Source organism: Sitodiplosis mosellana, unplaced genomic scaffold (assembly GCF_009176505.1).
Source record: "Sitodiplosis mosellana isolate CC-2019 unplaced genomic scaffold, AAFC_SMos_1.0 Smas_scaffold_5, whole genome shotgun sequence".
In the NCBI taxonomy this organism is placed as follows: Eukaryota; Metazoa; Arthropoda; class Insecta; order Diptera; family Cecidomyiidae; genus Sitodiplosis; species Sitodiplosis mosellana.
In genome coordinates, this window is record NW_022595248.1 from 5,587,615 (window position 1) to 5,606,028 (window position 18,414).

Sequence of the window (18,414 nt, forward strand, 5' to 3'; positions counted from 1 at the left end):
AAATCGAATTACATTCGTAATGATCACTTTTTTCCGCACATCAGTCTTCCTCGGCCCAGCAATCTTTCAGCAAAGTTGAACGCATTCGTTCAACTGTGATCGACGAAGATTAAAAAACCCTACAAACGAAAGAAAGAAACATTCATCGCCGTGTATATGCCATACATTTGTGGTTCGCGCCAATTGAGTGAGCGCCGTGTGTGCGTTTTCAGCGGTTCGCAAGCGAGTAATAAATAAAAATTGAGTCAAGGTTGTTCAATAGCATCATCTCAAACTCGATTACATTGTGAATATACATGTATTTGTTGTGCGGGCGCATTCGTCTCTTTCTCTCTCTCTCCCTCGCTCTTTTTGTTTTTTCGAATGCATTACAAGACACATCGTCGCACTTGATTAGCGGAATCGTATGAAAAAATTAAATTAAAAAAAAAAACACCGAAAAATTTCAACTTAATAAAAATGTGAATAAAACTTCATTTACATTTTCGTTTGCGATTATAAAAAGGCTAATAGATTTTAATGGCGCATAGCGCCGCGATATGTTTTTCTGCTTTCGCATTGTTCGATTGTGAATTTATGTTGACGGTAAATGCTATCGTTCCATCGCTAATTCATGCATGAGATGCAAAAGATTGCAGATTTTCAGAGTTTTTACTCCTGCGCTGCTGGCTGCTGCTGTTGCTTTTCGCTGAAATGTTTATTTAATATTTAAAAAAAAAAAACATTAACTAGTTCACTGACAAGCAAATAAATAGCAATAAATTGACCCAGTTCATGAATATGTTTCGCTTTCCCTCTCACTGTGTCACCGTGATAATGTTATCTTGATTCGCAACGCCCAGACGAATCGAATTAAAAAGTCAACAAAAATTTACAACAGAAAAAATGACGGAGGAACCATTTCGAAGGTATCACATATTATGTGCATAAATAAAATAGAAAATGAATGATTAAGAAGGTCAAGTTTATAACGTATGTATGGATTTACATGTGACATAAGGAAATTTTCTTTAAAATATGAATGTTATTCCTCGAATACCGATTATTATAGTCACTGACTCAACTCGACAAATTCTTGCAACCGATAGATCGAAATTACATCATTCATCGACTGCGCGAAACGGATTCTAAAAAAAGAAAACTGAAATCAGTTCGTGATCATGAATCGATCGTGTTTGAATAAATGATGTGTTTGATTATGATATCGGCTCTCGCCAAACAGATCAATTAATGGAAATATGACGATGTGATAATGGTCATGCACAAGTCGTCCAACTTTCAATTTCGTTGACCTTTTACTTTTTTTTGTGTTTCCACTTCATAGCTCAGATATCATGTGACACACACACACACACAAGTTTGGTGTACCGATTGCAATCACAGCACTGCTGCGTCGAAATCACATCATGTGATTCTAAGTCTATAAATACTTGGAATTCAAACCAATAAATCCAAAAACCATATCGAACTCATGATGAAATGCCATTAATTCTGCTTCTTTTTGGTGGATTCCCAAATACGGTAAAATCTTAACATTCGAATGAAATTGACGCATTCAAATTCATCACAGTTAATCGTCCAACGCAGCAGCTGCTTCTGGCGAAATCAAAAACATACTTTATGCCCATTTTTTATATTTCGAAATGTGATTCAAAAGACGCGTGTGCGTTCGAATTAGCTCGTTCCATAATAATAAAGAGAAGAAAAGATCAACGTCTTCTCTAAAGACTGTATTTCCCAAGTCACCACATGAAATCTTCATCTAATCCGTATTCTCAAAGCGGCATTTTTTTTTTATTGGTTCTTTGAAAAGATATTATGTCACATGACTTGATCCAATCATAAAGTTATTGATTTATAATAATGACTATCCCGGAGCTAAAAATCGCTCAATTAAAATTTGTTAAAATGTTATGTCTGTTAATTTAGTCTGATTGGGCTGCCGCTGTCGCCAAACGAACACACCGTGTAAAATTCAACAATTCTGATGGTAGCGATGCCGAACGTTCTTTATTAGCGTCAATCTTCATTATTTTTGTTTTCTGTTCGGTCGGCTACGAAATCTACTGTTGTTTTAACATCTATTGCCACTGGACACGACACACGAGCTTTAATTTGATTCATCGCGAAATACACCTTCCTAAAAGCGTCATTTTTAAAAGGCGATTGTTAAAATGCGGGCAAAAATTAGCGGCACATTTTTCACATGCACCAAACCGGAAGAATAAATTCTGTTGCGAATAGTTTTTGCGATGAGTAGAACTGAGTAATGTGGGTTTGTTGCTAAAATTAACGATATCCGTGATGTTTTTCTACCCATTATGGCCTTTTAAAGATGAAAAACTTATTCCAGTTTCTGCCGTCATGTGATCGGCTGTTATCGTTTATTTTCTTGTTGTTTTTGTTCGTCAACATCTTTATGGAAGTCAATTTCTCTGTCGTTCGCCCGGACTATTTTAATGATTTAAACGGTTACTAGACGACTCTAATTGATGACGTTCAATTTTTACCATTCCAAAATTCATTTATTTTGTTCGTTCTTCATTTTGTTATTGTTGTTATAGTGACATGAACTTGAACGTCTTGCTGTGAACTTGAAATCGATGATTTTGTTTGCTTGTGCTCCATTTAGAGCTACGAGAGAAATAAATAAAAACTGTAACAGGTTGAGAGAGCAAAAAAAATGGAGCCGATTAAATTCATTGAACTGTCGATGCAAAAATTGTACGATTGAAACGCAACGAAAAAAAAAAGAAATCATTGCCCAAAATGTGTGACCTTGAGAGCGGGAAGAAAAAAACTGCACGACGCCAGAGCAACGCGAAAGAAACAATAAGAAAACAAATCTCGCCGTCATCATCATCATCGACAACGGCAACAGCAACAAATTTACATTTCACAGCGTAAACGTGTTTCAGCGTCAATTTTCGATTTCATTACCTTTACGTTGCGTGTTGGGCATGTGTGTTTTGCCTCTGATCGATGTGTCGCTCTTATGAGGAAATGGTTATTTTGTTCACATGGCGCCTAAGATCACAATCGCTGTGTTTTTTTCTTCATCATTTCGGCGTTTCAATGTGATTAGTCAAAAAGGATGGAAGTATAAATAAATCCATGGAGGTATTTGTGTCCAACACTACATAAAGTATTAGCATTCACAACAAATACAAAGAGTATCAACCTAAATAAACTCACCATTGAATGAAACCAAAAAGAGACACACCTTGTTTGAATCCAAAGCTTGGATTCCAAACTCTATTGCCAATACTTACTTTTGATGTTTGATTTCTTCAAATCGAAAACCTTCCAGAATGCGTTGGATTTGTGTGTGTGTGTGTTCATTAAATGAACTTCGTTTTATTACAAAATATTTGAATTTACGATATTATTGCTTCGATATTATTGCTCATGTGTGTCTTCTGGTTCTTGGCAATGCGTGTAAACAACAAGAAGAGAGAAGAAGAAAAAAATCGAAAGTTATGGCCGTTTATCGACAGACGCTTACTCGTATAAGGCGGCATTATAGCGCTGTGCTGAAAAGAATTCGTGGATACTTGTGATGATTTATACCTCTTGAAATGAATAGTCTACGTTGATTCGAGCACTTATATTAAAAATTCACACCTATTACAATAATGATCACGCGCCTAATCGCTCACTACTTCATTTTCGACCGGGTATTGACTTCTCAAGAGCTGTCTGCTTAGCAGATGTGCATACTTACAATTCTTTGGCGAGTTTTTTTCTCTCTTCTTCTTCTGTCTTCTGTCGTGCATCTGGCGATTATTATTAATGAATGGTTGGCTTTTGTTTTGGATGATAAATGGTCATGTGATATGATAATGTCACTGGGATCATGGATTTTGTGTCGAAAAATAAAAACGTTATGATGTCCATTTCCAATGTTTCCTGGTGTATAAAATATGACACGACACGCTATATAAAACTCACAACAATCGGATATATTTATTCGAATGCAATCGATTAGCATCTCTGTAAAAAAAAAATTATTCCGCATTCCATTATCGTGATGGTCAAAAGATCCGTTTTTGAATCGAAATGAATATTAAGTTTTTTTTTCATAGATCTTGACAAATGTGTCTTGGGTATTCATACTTTTCACAGAATAATTCAACTAACATATCGAATTTATGTTTTGGGGGAAAAACGAGGTACTATTTCTAAGAACATTAATGTGTTTGCGGTCAAATTGTTTGACGGTGACAGTCTCCGTCTTGTGCGACATGCGCCATGAATACAAACTAGTTTAGTTAAAAAGAGACGCATTTTTATGCAGATTATTGCGATATCTCGGCAGCAAAACGCTACTGGCGCGTGTGTTCAAAACCAACATCAACACTCATAACCAATAAATCATTTTTTTCTCTCTTTCTCGTATCACTTATTTATTTCGTTTCTTCAGAAGCTATTGAATCTTCTCAACGAGTAAACACACCACGTATAAGCTATATTTAGAAGAAAAAAATCCACTTGTTTCTGTCGACTTTGCGTTTGCTGCTGCTCCTTTACGAAATAATTGATCTTTAAACTTTTCCAAATAAAGAAATGATCAGCAGCCGATTAATCTTGTGAAGAGTTGTTGAGTTTTTTTTTATCGCCCGTAAGTTCGATAACCTGGTAGCAGTCGTTTCGGTTTCTATTGAACGTTTTGAATAAACTATAATTTGTCGTGAAAAGAAACTGATTAATTGAATTTGTTGTTGTTGTTGTTGCTTCAGCCTTCTCATAGTAGTTTCAAGCTGAAAATGAAGAGAGAGAAAAAAAAGCATTTCAACAATACCATTCATATTTTGAATAGTAAAAAATAAATACATGATAAATTTCTCAACCGTGTTTACTTAATCAGATTTGAAAAAATCTGGAGAAATTCCATGATCGAGACGAGTTTAGTGAAATCCGGCATTGCACTGAAAATATACATCATTCGGTCGTTTATTATTGTTACTAGATTTTGACTTTATTGATACTGGTTTTTAGCACTTAATTTGATATTTTTTTTATGCTTTCGATGCATACCTGATGATGAGTGAGCTCCAATTTACAGATTTTAACATGATCTTTTTGAAGAGGAACATTGCAACTTTTTGTATTCGATGCGATTCACTGAAATTCTGATTCAAGCTGATGCTTTGAAATTCTTGGACTAAAGCTTGAAGTTGCCAACAAGATTTAATGAACAAATCACAATTCACTAAGATTCTGTTCATCGAACTTTCGTTACTCGACGTATTGAGCAGATAAAACACAATCAAACATTGTAGAAGAAATTTCACACCACATACTTTCTCTAGTAAACTATCGGTCGTTTTGGATCGACACACTATTTCTTTGGTAAAAATTCGATGCACTTGCATTGTTGCAACCATTGCTTTTGACACAGGCTCCATCAAAATGGAAATGAAGTCCTACTTCGAAATTTTTTAGTGTTATACCTCAAATCCTGAATGCAATTCATGCACTTGTCATCATATTACAATCCATTCCAATGAAACGAAATATTTTTCGGGTTATTACTCGACCAATTATTATTGGTCTAGTTTTTGGTATAGTTGCATTGAAATAATTGCATTTTTCGACAATGAATGGGTGAAATTTGTTTGGAAGGAACAATGAAAGGACAAAATTGACTTATGAAATGAATCCATTTTACGAAGATATTTAGTTCCCTTCAATAAAGTCAGTTTTGTTTAAAGTCAGTGAAACATGTGTTGGGTTCCCTGTCTGAAGTCTATTGTTATTGCGTAGGACGAAGTAAAAGCTCGTTTGATTGCACTTTGTATTATTACCAAAGATTCAAAACGTACGCCTACTTCGGTCGATTTTATGTTATACATGATTGGTGGTACACTTGTCTAAAGTAGTATACGGTGCATTCAATATAATTATGGCTTACAAAAACACTTAAAAAATTACGTAAGTAGCGCATCAAAGAAGTGTAAAACGAGCGATTATCTCTTTTGTTCGAATTGTTCAAAAAAAATTGTTTCCAAACGCTATCTCAAATATGCTTCCCTGAATACCAAGTATTGTTCTTCATCGAAAAAAAAACACTCGCTCATCGTATTTTTTTTCCCCAAAGCAAGGCTAATAAGTATTCAGTAAATACTACATAGTCTTCAGATGCCCTTGTCCGATGTACTTCAAATAAACTGCGATCAATTTGAAACGAACCGAACGGAATAAATGCAAACGCATCGCATTATATTTAATTAGAAGGTTCGGCACGCGTCATCATTTTATCCACTTACACACACACATGCACACTCACTCATACGCAAAAGAATGACTCGAAACAAAAACGCCAATATATCATGCATTCCAAACCAATAATTATAAATTTAGGTCCGGAACAACGAGAATCGAACGTTTAAGCGAGAAATGTGACGAATCCGATGGGGTATCGTTTACGTCACTCTTGACATTATTTTAATCGTTTCCAGTGGAAAAAATTACGAATAAAATGATGACAAAAGAAATCGATAAAATATTCGCATAGAAATTAGTTCAAAATTCAGGGTGTTTTTTTTTGTGTTCGTTCACAATTGTTCAAGTTCACATTGAAAACTAACATCAATTTGATAAAATTATAAAAATTAAAATCGGCTCAACATCACCGGTATAAACACAGTTATTTATGTGTTCGACGACAAAAAAACAGCAGCAGCAAAAAACACTCGGGAGGGAAAAATACCCATCAAGTTGCCGGATCGATCTAGAGAAAAAATAATAAAAAAGCGGACGTGGATGACCTTTCCTTATCAAAACAAGTCTGTTTGATTGTTAGCCATGCGACAATCAGAAATGTTATCGCCATCGAAATACGCAAAAGGAATTAATTAAACCGAAATGAAGTTTGATGAAGTGCCATGACGAACAGAACAGCGATAATAAAAGGGGAAGAAGATGAAAAAAAGGCAGCAATAAACCATAGGGCGCCTCAAAACGTCCATTTCACGCTCAAAACCATTTTTTTTTTTGATGTTTCGTTAAAAAAAAAGTTTTTAAAAAAATCAACTCGACCAAAAAAAGAATGGGCAACGAAAATAAACGATTCATCTACAAATATTTCCATCATGTCATGACGCAGTGCTACGCTATGAAAAAAGTTCGAATAAATTTGTCGTCGATTACACGTTGTGACGAAGATGCCGTGATTAATCAATTCCCAAGCCGTACACCACAGGGCACGTATTTTTATGGATTTAGCTCGATGAGATTTCTTTCTTCTGCGAAATGCCTATAAATAAAGCTTCGAAAAGAGGGAGAAAGAGAGAGAGAGAGAGAGCGAGAGAAGAAGAAGCATCAGTGTACGATTGTGTCTTGATTACATCCCACCAATAAAAAAACATCGATCCCGCACGTAGAAACGATAAAAAATATTATGAACAATGAGGAAAAGCAACAACAACTAGACACAGCAGCCCGTGTGTAGTACCAGCCACACAACAAGACGAACAACAACACAACGGAAAAAAGAGAATATATTACCATCTTAAGCACACCATTCAGACAGTCGTCGTTTCAACGTAAATCTTTCGTTCGAATAGGATTTCGTGAAGCTGATCCCCACTTTGATGCGACGAACGTATCTCCGCGTGCTGTGCTGTGCTGCTTTTTTTCTCTTCTGTGTGCGGTTCAAGTGGTGAGAATTCTTCGATATAAATTCACTTTGCCGTACAGTTTATACTTTTGTTTTCATTTAGACGCGTACCTGTTTGGATATATCTAGAATTTGGATTATTAGTACAGAAAATCGCAAAAGGTAAGGTTCGTTTGGTTTTTCGGTCGAATGGAATTTTGTCGATGGAAAGAGTAAAAAGCCAACTACGCAAAGAGTAAAAAGGGAGAGAAAAAGAAGAAAACGAAATTCATTGTGCTTATTTTGAATGTTCAGTGGCAAGGTGAAACAAGTGAAATAAACTGTAAACTCATTCCCGTTCAATTCGTAAAATTTTCGAAGGAAAATCGGATTTTTTTTTTCCTGAAGTGATTTTTTTCATCCTATTTCAAACAGTGAATCGCACAAATTCAAAACATATAACGGATTACAACATTCGAAGTGTCATTTTCCGTTGAATTTTTTTTTTCATGTTTTTCCAAATTGAAACCCAACCAAATATATCCATTTCCATTTGCAGATGAAGGTGGCTTTGGTGATTGCTGCATTCTGCATTGTTGCATGTTTTGGTCAAAATACCACAGAAACGAATCGTCAAAAACGACAAACAAAGGGACGCTTCTTGTCGCTGCCAGTACCACAAAAATGCGCTTCTCGTAAGTTTCTTCGTTTTTTTTATTTTTCTCCATTTTTCTTTCATTTCTCAACAATAACAAACTCATTAAATAACTCTTGTGATTTCTATCGAAGATTAGCCCGAAAACAAACAAATGAACAGAAAAAAAACTAGCCGTTTAAATCTTCTCACCTTGTGTTTGTGGGTTGATTGCTGATTGTCATAATGTTGTTTTATTTCTATAACTCGTCGAATGCTTGAATCGCGCGCGCCGATCGAATCAATCGATAAAGTGAATGTGCAAGGTTGCCTCTAATGAATGTTTAATTTTCGAACGGTTTTGATCAAATCGATTTAAAATTATTGTGTTTGTTTGTGTGTGTGTGTTTGTTTTTTTTACGCAGCATCCCAAGAACGGTTAAGACGCCACATCAAGTACAGAATTGGTATTTTTGTTTGTTGATGGCCAACATTAATTGTCATTGATTGACCATTATTCGCATTAAAAAAAATCATTTTCGAGATGTGTTTTTCGTGTACGTTCAAATTGAGATGTGTGATTCAATTCAAGTAAATTGATTAATCTGACTGAAACTCATCTTTTTTGTGTGGATTTGCTTTTTCGCGAATATTCCGCGAAAGTTCACCAATAATAAAAATTCACTCATTGATTCATTTGCATAATCGTGCTACGAATTTTATATTGTTCTCGCGAAATCCATCAATATTTCCTACTTCTTCGTCGTTTGTGCGGTTTTGCTGTAAATGTCTCATATGAGCATAATTATTGGTCGTGATGTGGACGCGACAAAAGCCATGACTTAATCATATGTATATAGAGATTTTTTTAAAAATGGAAAACCTTTTGATTTCACAAGCCATAGAAATGAATCAGAGGAGAAGCGCTGCAATTGACTCATAATTATTCAAGTAAATTACATTGTGACATCTTGACCACTCGTTTCATTTTAAAGTTTTTTCTTCTTCTTCGTTTAATTCTTTTCCTCTATTCGGAACGTGTTCGTTTACACACAAATGCGATTCGTTCACGTTCATTCAGACACTATCTCTCGCGCACCCAGCGTATAGCCCATAATTTATCCAACAAATCATGTAAAAATCTTGCTGCCTGGCTATAAAACATAAATTGCAATTGAGACTGAGAGTGAGAGAAGGAAAAAAAAATCGGCGCAAAAAAGAAGAAGAATCGCAAAAACAAAAACGATATAAAAGCAAGCTGATGCCTAGATCTCTTCAAAATGCAGAAATGCTGTCGAAGTAACAAGTTAATTAAACAAGTTATCGTATCGCTGTGATCGGGGAACTCATCACGTTATCAAGTCAACGGAACCGACAGATTGTTGTTTCGCTTCTTTTTTTCTTCTTCTTCTTCACCAATTGCATTTGCATTTGAATTCAGGTTAATCGAAATCAACAAAAACTGTTAATTAAAAGTGAAATAGAAGAAGAGGTTGAGGCAAAAGAGAAACAAAAAACAGCGCATCGAAATAATCAAATATTGCCTTGATTTTTAGCCAAACAATTCTGGTGTGGTCGTTGTCATCATCGTCGTCGCAACAGCTGTTGCCGCACATAACACATACTCGCTCGTGTGTTCAATTCAGATTCACTTTTTGTTTCGCACTTGCAATCGTGATTTCACGTCAGTTCGTTGATTTTTTTTTCTTTGATCGCGCGATATCTTCAGCGTGAAATAGAAGGCGCACAAGCGGGCGCAACAAATCATCATAATGCGTGTGTGTGTGTGTGTGCGAAAAATGCAATTGAAGACAAATTCGTCGGGCAAAGTGATTAGTATGGAAGAGGTGATTTGTCAATTCTCTGTACACTGCATACCTCTCTTCTCCGGCTTGATTTAATCAGACACTAATATTTCATGACTTTTGATCACGTTTTTACAATTCTATTTTTGAGCAGATACATCATTTTTGCTATATTACAATGTGTACACAGACACACACTTGAAAGCCCATCATTGAAGAGAGTGTTGCGAATGATCGTATATGGGTTTTGTTGATTTGCCGTGGCGAATACAAGTGCTAAATTCGCACAATAATCAAAATAAAATATTTGCATTGGAATTGCTTCCTACGACGGTTTAAAAAGAAACAAATTGCCAATTTATATTTCTCTACACGGTGCTGGTGCTGGTGGTGGTGGTGTGTGTGCGTGTTTTTTTTTCGGCACCAATAAATTTATAGTGATTTGGTATAATGCAATCGAAACAACGCAGCCAATAGCGATTCAAATCTGCTTTTTTTCACTTCATCGGTATCCAATACGAGTTTCAAGAGAAGAAAAAAAAACCCATAAGAATTCAAAAGAGAAAAACATACACGATCATGTGACTGGCAGTGTGTAATGTGATATGTTGACGCCACGACTGGTATGCACAAGCAATTGCACTTTGTTGGCTACCTTCTGTATGTCTGCCATATGATGACGGCGATGACGACGACGACGACGACGACGACGACGACCCATAATGAATTCTGTGCGACTACCGATGTCCGCCTGATGAAAATTGTGTAATTAATTGAATATCATAGGTCGGCATTAAAGTAGATGTTCATTACTCCTTTGACTCGGCCAAATAAGAGTGCGACAGAGAGAGTGTTGTGATCCACACACGCGTATACAAGAGACTGAGACAACATTCGCAGACACAAAAACAACAACAATACCGAAGCGGCAAGTTGTTTACCACGGTGTGTCGATGTGAATTTCTTGTAATGGCTTTAACATTCATTTAATCATCGGTAAATCGGTTTTTAGGTCATAAGCAGCAATGAGTTATGAAAATAAAGGAGAGACTAACACACACACACACCATCGTAAGAGAGAAGCGTGGCACAAAATACACAATCAAAAATCATTCAATGCAAATGATTCGGTTTTTTTGTTCTCTTAATATCGCTTCATTCGATAGCCATCGAAGTGAAAATATCAACATTTCGTAAATGGTTGTGGGCAACGCTGAACTGACCAATGCGTCCCATTGTTTGTGCGAATTTCATAGATGCTGTTTTGTGGTCATCATCGCGATGGCATTTATGACCATTGTTATAGCATAAATGTGTAACTTGACCATCTTCTTCGTCTTTCACAGCGACGTTTTTTTTTCTCTTTTTGGTCAAATGTTGTCACGCTTGTAATTTACCGGTGGCTATAACTTTAAATGACATCATTAAATCAATTGATTTCAATAAAGATATTACCGGAGGCTGTGAGAAACGCTTGTTTCTTCACCTTTTTGTCACACTCGCCACCAAAACACCATACACACACAGACCACTTTAATGGACAATCGGACTATGTTGCGAAAATCATTGTGTGTTGTCTTCATTCAATATTTACTTCTTGCCACCTCCGCGTGTGCGCGCGCGCGCCTCTCTTGGCTATTTAAAAATTACGACATTGCTCAAGCGCCAAATTTTTACTGGAGCACTCTTCATCTGCACTCATATTTTGTTTTTACACAATATTCCGCCTAATTTGGTCAATCGTTTTCATTTTTTGAATGCTGCTCGATGTTTTCTGTGGTAATCGCTCCAAATGCGATCATATGCTTTTAACTATTTACGTTTTTCATTGTCGCCGTGGTGTGCGCACCTACGAAAAAACGAAATTACGTGAATTGTTGCAATTGGCTATTTCCTCATGAGCTGCACACCATTTACCAAACACAGTCAATTATCATTTTTATGTTAGTTTCAGTAAGTTGAGCGCGCGTACACTGCTATCCGGCCAATTATTACGTTGTCTTGATGAGAGCAATGAACGGCGCATGATGTTTCTGGAACAAATAACCATGATACTTTCAATTTTGACTGAATGAAAGACAAAAAATTAATGCTTTCACTCTTCATCTCAATGGTTCTAAACGTGGTGAGCTTTCATAACGATGTCAGACATTCGAATATAGTCCCACGTAACGACATTCAAAACGGTTGAAACAAAAAGAAACTCCATAAAGTAGCAAAAAGAAACGAATCATTGTATGGCAAGACTTAAACGAAGTATTTAGGATTGTTTACAAGACGAGAAAGAGTCAAACTCGAAAATAAATGGTCCAAAATAGAAAAAAAAAACGACGACGAAAAAAAATGTGTTTGTAGGGTTTTAATCTGTGGCAAACAATCGAGTGCAATAAGTCATCGTGAGCCAAGCCACCGCGATGCAATCGAGTGTGAGAGAAAAATGCTTGTAAACCGACGAAAGACAACAACAACGAAAAAATGCGATGAATGAGAAAACAACCGGCAGCAGTGTTCTCGCTCAAGTCGAAACCCAAACAATAGAATTCAGTATGCACAAGCGCGAAACTGTGTTGAAACGGTGTGTAACGAGTGAAAAAAAAAACAACAACGTACGACCACCGCGATCAAAGCGAGCAATTATATAATCGTTTAGCATTTGTGAAATTGTAACGCGTTCAGTCTTGAGAGTGGCAGCCATGTGATGTTTATCTCATTCTGCGTCTTTTCGCCCTGATGCCATAATCATCGTAAACAACTTATTTCGGATGATTGCATTAGATCTGCTTTTCTTCATATTTTCTTTTCTTCGATTTTCTTTGTTTCATTCACGAGAAAACACATATTTCTCGTTGTTGATTCATCTCTTGCCTCTCGTCGCTGACTCGGGTGGCAAATACAATGGGCTTCACGCCCGACACTCGTACCTAATGTTTTAATAACTGTTTCCAGTGCCGACGAAACAACAACAGTGTGAAATTTACGAGAAACGATTAGAAAATGGGCAGCTTTACAGCCTGTATTTATTGAAATGTGTTGCAGTGTGCAGCATTTCAAAATACTGATACCGATTGCATAGGAAATGAAGAAACTAGCGTTTACTTTTTAGATCAAGCTAAGATCACATGCCACGTTCCCAGTTACTTTAGTAGTAACTTACTAAACTCGGTTCGTATGCACAACAACAGCGAAGTGTGCACTATTCACTTGAGCTCGATGCTGTTAATTGGTGGCAATGATCGTGGAAACTTGAAATAGACAAGCACACTTTAACATGAAAAAAAACATCACAACTTGGCACACGCAACTATCGAAACAGTTTAAAAACTTAAATTAACGTAGAATAATGCTAAGCCGATGTTGAAGAAATTGCATTCGAGCATTATTTTTCAACAACGGCTCAAAAACGTGATAAAAGAAAAACACCAGTTGATTTGATTACGTAATTACATTCGATGCTCTTTCAGTTGATTGGATGAGGTGAAAGCGTCAGAAAAATTTATTAAATTTATGTCAACCTGAACACGCATATTTATAAACGGCTATACTTCTTGGTTTTCCGTACGTTTCTCCACATTTTGTGGTTTCGTAAATCCAAACTGTGGCTTCTGCCTTCTTCGTTTTGCTTTTTGTTCGATCGACTAGATTTATTGACTAAATTTTTTTTTACTGGTTTTGTTTGTTTCTCCTGTATGACATAAATAGGTCCAAAGGAATTCCAATACCGCGGTAAAAACTACTTCTTGAGCAGTCATGTACCTGGTTTGGCTGGCAAAAAAGTCGATTGGTTGGATGGCCGTAACTTGTGCCGTGAATACTGTATGGATTTGATTACGCTCGAAAACCAAGAGAAGAACAATTTGATCTTCCGTTTGATCCAAACCAATGACGTTCCATACATCTGGACATCGGGCCGTTTGTGTGATTTCAAAGGATGCGAAAACCGTCCAGATTTGGAACCAAAGAATTTGAATGGATGGTTCTGGTCATCATCACGCGCGAAGATGTAAGTTTTGGATTAGTTTTTACTCTCTCGTTATTTTCGTGTATTCATTCGCATTTTTTTGTTGCCTACAGTGAACCAACCAGCCGTATTCCAACCGGATGGGGCTACAACCCATGGAGCCGAACTGGCCACAAAAAACTCCCACAACCAGACAATGCTGAATACGAAATCAATCAAACCACCGAATCATGTTTGGCCGTGCTCAACAACGTGTACAACGATGGCATCGCATGGCATGATGTTGCCTGCTATCATGAGAAACCGGTTGTCTGCGAAGATTCCGATGAGCTCTTGAACTATGTTGCAGCCACCAATCCTGGTCTCCGTCTCTAAATTATTCCATCTGATTATTTTTAGCATTGATAAGATGCAAAAGAGAGTTAGAATTTAGATAACAAAAAAAAACAAAATTGATGAACGGAAGTGTGATGAGAGGCAATTTGAAACAAACGAGCGTATTTAACCAAAACGCTATCACAACCATGTAAGAGGAAACAAAACAACAACAACAAAATATTAAGATGATGAAGAAAAACACATCGAACAGGAAAATTAGTAACTATTTTAATTTAATTTAAAGAAAACAAGTAAATAAATCGAAGAAAACCATTGTACAAAATTGAATAAAAAAAAAATGGAAAAAACATTTTATACCGGAATACACCAAAGCCACTTTTTTATTTCCGTGTCACTTACCGCCTGTCTGGTACTCGTACAAGGTGTAATTTGCGGGAAAAAGAAGCCGCAGACTAGGAACAAAAAAGAAGTTGGAGCTGTTAATGAATATCATTCATTGAATGATATGATGCTCGAAAAATGAAACTCGTTTGACTAAATAATATCTTCTCTACCTTTTTTTTTATTGGCGAGGATATATGTATATCTTACGTATGCAAATAATTTTTTGCTCATTCTAAATATAAAGAAACATTTCCCTTGGATACACGCTTCGACCGTATTCGCTTTCAGCAGAGGGTATGATTCAGAACCGGCAAATTCAACACCATATTATAATGTGGCCAATCGTGCCGATAAAAAGTGAAATGGATCGGATAAAAATCGTATGATTTATCGTGGATTCAAATGGGTGGTGTAGTTTTTTTTGTTTTTTGTTGGTTGAATCGAAAGATCGTCATTTTTTTTTCTCAACTCAAATCCGGTTAATAATAATAATAATCTAACAGCGTGCTAAACGAATTAATCGTATCGAACAAATATTTAGATACGAGCGATAAAATGTTAAAAGTAGCAATATCATGAGGGGATTGAGTTGAATGAATGGCCACATGAATGTTCAGGCAATTGCTTTCTTCTTTTTGTCGGTTCTTATTGACGTCATTGAATTTGATCCAATAGTGAATTCAATACTGACGGTGATCTAATGGTGAAGACAGAGAGAGACAGAAAAAAAGACCAGAAAATAAAACTCATCAGCCGCATGCGCACAAGTACATACTGGTTTAATGTGTGTGCGTTTTTTGCATAATATATTTGGCATCGTATTTTCTATTCATTCAATTTACAAATTGAATAAAAAATGATATTTGGCATTTGATATCAAACACAGACGCACGAGTTGATTAATGCTCATTGATCTTGTTTTCGGACGCCTTCTGCAACTTATCGCCACAATAACGACGTATATCTGTTGTTGTTGCTGTTGCTGTTGCTGAAACCGTTTGAACTGGAATATGAAATCGAGAGCAGAAAAAAGATCAGTTAAGTGTTTTCGAGCGTGTTCAAATGTCATAAATCCTTTGCACGTTTCGATCGGATGAAAAATCGAATCGTTCGCATTTTAAAGTGTGTGTGTGTGTGTTTTTTTCTACAGTTTTCAAAGAAAGCTGTTTAAACATTCATTATTTGTGCATACAATTTATTGCTTATTCTGAATTTGAAAAAAAAACATTGATCTTGGATGAAGCTTAACCGTATACGCTCTCGGCAGACAAAATACTTTCAATCTGGCAAATTCATTGGGTACATGAATAATATTTCCCATTCTATTTCATCGATTTCTCCACACATCTACCGCAAGGGTCGTTCTCAAAATTTAGTGCCCAGTCACGAGCTTGATGCCGTTTTAATTCAATCAAATCGTAGTTCGTCTTTTCTTTGGCCCATTTCGTCGCAATGAATACCTTATCCTCAACATATATTGTGGTTTTGCAAGCTCCGGCCAATTTCTTTCGTTCTTTGTTAAGTGCAATCAAATTGAGTGCACTCTCATTAAGCAAATGTGAAATCATAAAATGTTTTAATTTCGGGCAATTTTGTATGAAAGCAAAAACTTGCTCGGTGGTTGTTTTATATGTCTCCATATTAACAGATATATTTGTCCCAATATAGACACGTTCAACGGTGTCTTTTGCATATTCATATTTTCCATCAAATTGGCGTGGGTCAACTACTCTTAGTTCCTTTAGATTTGGTAGTGGTGGAATGACAAAATACAGACGATGGAGGTGCAGTGTCTGTGTTCCAGTTGATGGGATATTCCGAATCTCTTCATTCACTGCGAAAGTGTCAGCCAAATTTAGACGCTTGTAAAATCCTTCATCATAAAGTCTTGGCAGTAAGTTCATCTCGTCACGGATTAACATAAAAATGTATAGCCGTTCAAATGTTATGCCGTTCGCAGACAAATGTAATGCATTTTCAACAAGAGAATTAAAATCAACTGATATCGCATGGATGTTCGGATTCATCCGGAAAAATCTTACAAATTCATCAATTTCATCTTTCGGCATATTTTCGATGTGAACATATTCAAGCGATGGGTATTGATGCCTCAACCACTCATTGCTGATGATGACACATCCTATTGTCTGAAAATTTTCAAGCAATAGTAATTTCATGTTGTTGCAATATTTCAGGAAAACGTCATAGATATTGGGATCAGATTTCCATCCTCTAATGTATATGTACTGGATTTTGTTGAGAAAATCTTTGATATGCACAAATTGGGATGCATCAAAATCAGGCCCAATTGACACATCGATTTCTTTAATCAAATTTATCGAATTGAGGTCCATTCCAAGAAGTTTTTTAAATGTTTGGCCATTTAGGGAGAATTTCCCAATTTTCGGGTAATTCGTTTTGATGTAGTAGTCGGCCACCTTTTTTAATCGCTTACATGTTTGGCGAAGAGTAAATAAATCCTTTATGGATAACCATTCGAACAGCTCTTCGAGGCAATCGATATTGAGCGTGAACATACGTGCTGAAGATTCGTCGTTTGGTGGTTCGGCTACGGCCAATGCATTTTTGCTGAGATTTGGATTTTGTTCATTTTGACTTCGGTTTCGACTATCACTTTTGTTCCAAGGTTGGGACTGTTTTTCGTCACATGACATTGTCTCATAACATTGATTCTGATCGTTATCATCGTTCGTCTTTTCTTTCTTATTTTCTGATTGGAATCCCATGTCGCTTCTCTTGTCACCCATTTCGATGCCGAATCAAATGAAAATCACTAATGCGTCGATTTGTTTCGAGCTCATGAATCTGAAACAGCAAAGAGAATTTCATCATAATGAGTTGCAATATCATTTTTAACTCACCCAAAACAATGTCCAACAGATAGTTTTTATTCTTTTTAAATCAAACACCGTCAATATTTGGGATCGAATACAGAATACATTCAGCTCACTAGATGTTTTAAACCACGAAGAAATTGAATAACAGAAAATAACGAAAGTGTTTTTCTAATCACCTTTTGTTCACAATCACAGGCTTATCAACAATATAATAAAAAAAAGGCTAGGCCCAGTTGACAACACAGCAATTGACACTTTAGTGCTGCTATTATAAATAGTGACAGTATATGTACTGAAAAATCCCGCCAAGTTTAAATTCGTAGAGTTTGCGTTGAGCTTTGCTTCAAACCAATTCGCAATGTAATAATCGAGCAATTGATTGAATACGGTTAATTATGAATAGTTGAATGTTGTAACCAAATTAATTAGGATAAGAAGTTAAGGAATTCAGCTATCGAAATTGAAGCTAATTATAGCTGAATAACCATGTAAGGAAGTATAAAGTAGAGAAATCTTAAAATGGTAAACAAATCAAGATTATTTAATAAACAGTTCATTTTGGAACTTCGTCGACTACCGTACAGTTCTTCTAACCGAAATTAATAAAATTTCGTTATTTTTCTATTGCAATCCACATTTGAATTAAAGACATTTTGAGTAAGTTTGAACAATCCAATCCAATTGCAACGCGTCCACATGCGATAGTTGATCTGGTGCGTTTATTGTTATCAGACAACTGTCAGTATTTCTGACTCAGAATGTGTGCTATTGACATTTTATTCACCGAACTTTTGGGATGTAAACAAATGTTGAATGAGAAAAAAAATGTGAAAAAC

The 18,414-nt window shown here is 36.1% G+C and overlaps 2 protein-coding genes across 5 annotated transcripts; one reads left to right on the plus strand and one right to left on the minus strand.

Annotated features, from left to right (window-relative positions):
• The first annotated feature begins 7,533 nt into the window (after window positions 1-7,533).
• LOC129567027 (uncharacterized) lies at window positions 7,534-14,698 on the plus strand. The gene is made up of 4 exons (XM_055443485.1): window positions 7,534-7,783; window positions 8,160-8,295; window positions 13,739-14,039; window positions 14,111-14,698. Exons 2-4 carry the CDS (start codon window positions 8,160-8,162, stop codon window positions 14,370-14,372), a joined length of 699 nt encoding a protein of 232 aa, XP_055299460.1. The 5' UTR covers window positions 7,534-7,783; the 3' UTR covers window positions 14,373-14,698.
• LOC129567026 (uncharacterized) lies at window positions 14,368-17,941 on the minus strand. Of its 4 annotated transcripts, none has more exons than XM_055443484.1 (2): window positions 17,176-17,941; window positions 14,368-15,723 (listed from the first exon to the last, which is right to left on the minus strand). In XM_055443484.1, exons 1-2 carry the CDS (start codon window positions 17,486-17,488, stop codon window positions 15,620-15,622), a joined length of 417 nt encoding a protein of 138 aa, XP_055299459.1. In that variant the 5' UTR covers window positions 17,489-17,941; the 3' UTR covers window positions 14,368-15,619. The 4 variants fall into 4 exon arrangements, with proteins under 4 accessions (XP_055299459.1, XP_055299455.1, XP_055299457.1 ...); XM_055443480.1 differs by having other exon boundaries at window positions 14,368-17,546; window positions 17,755-17,936; XM_055443482.1 differs by having other exon boundaries at window positions 14,368-17,546; window positions 17,706-17,936.
• Between the last annotated feature and the right edge of the window lie 473 nt (window positions 17,942-18,414).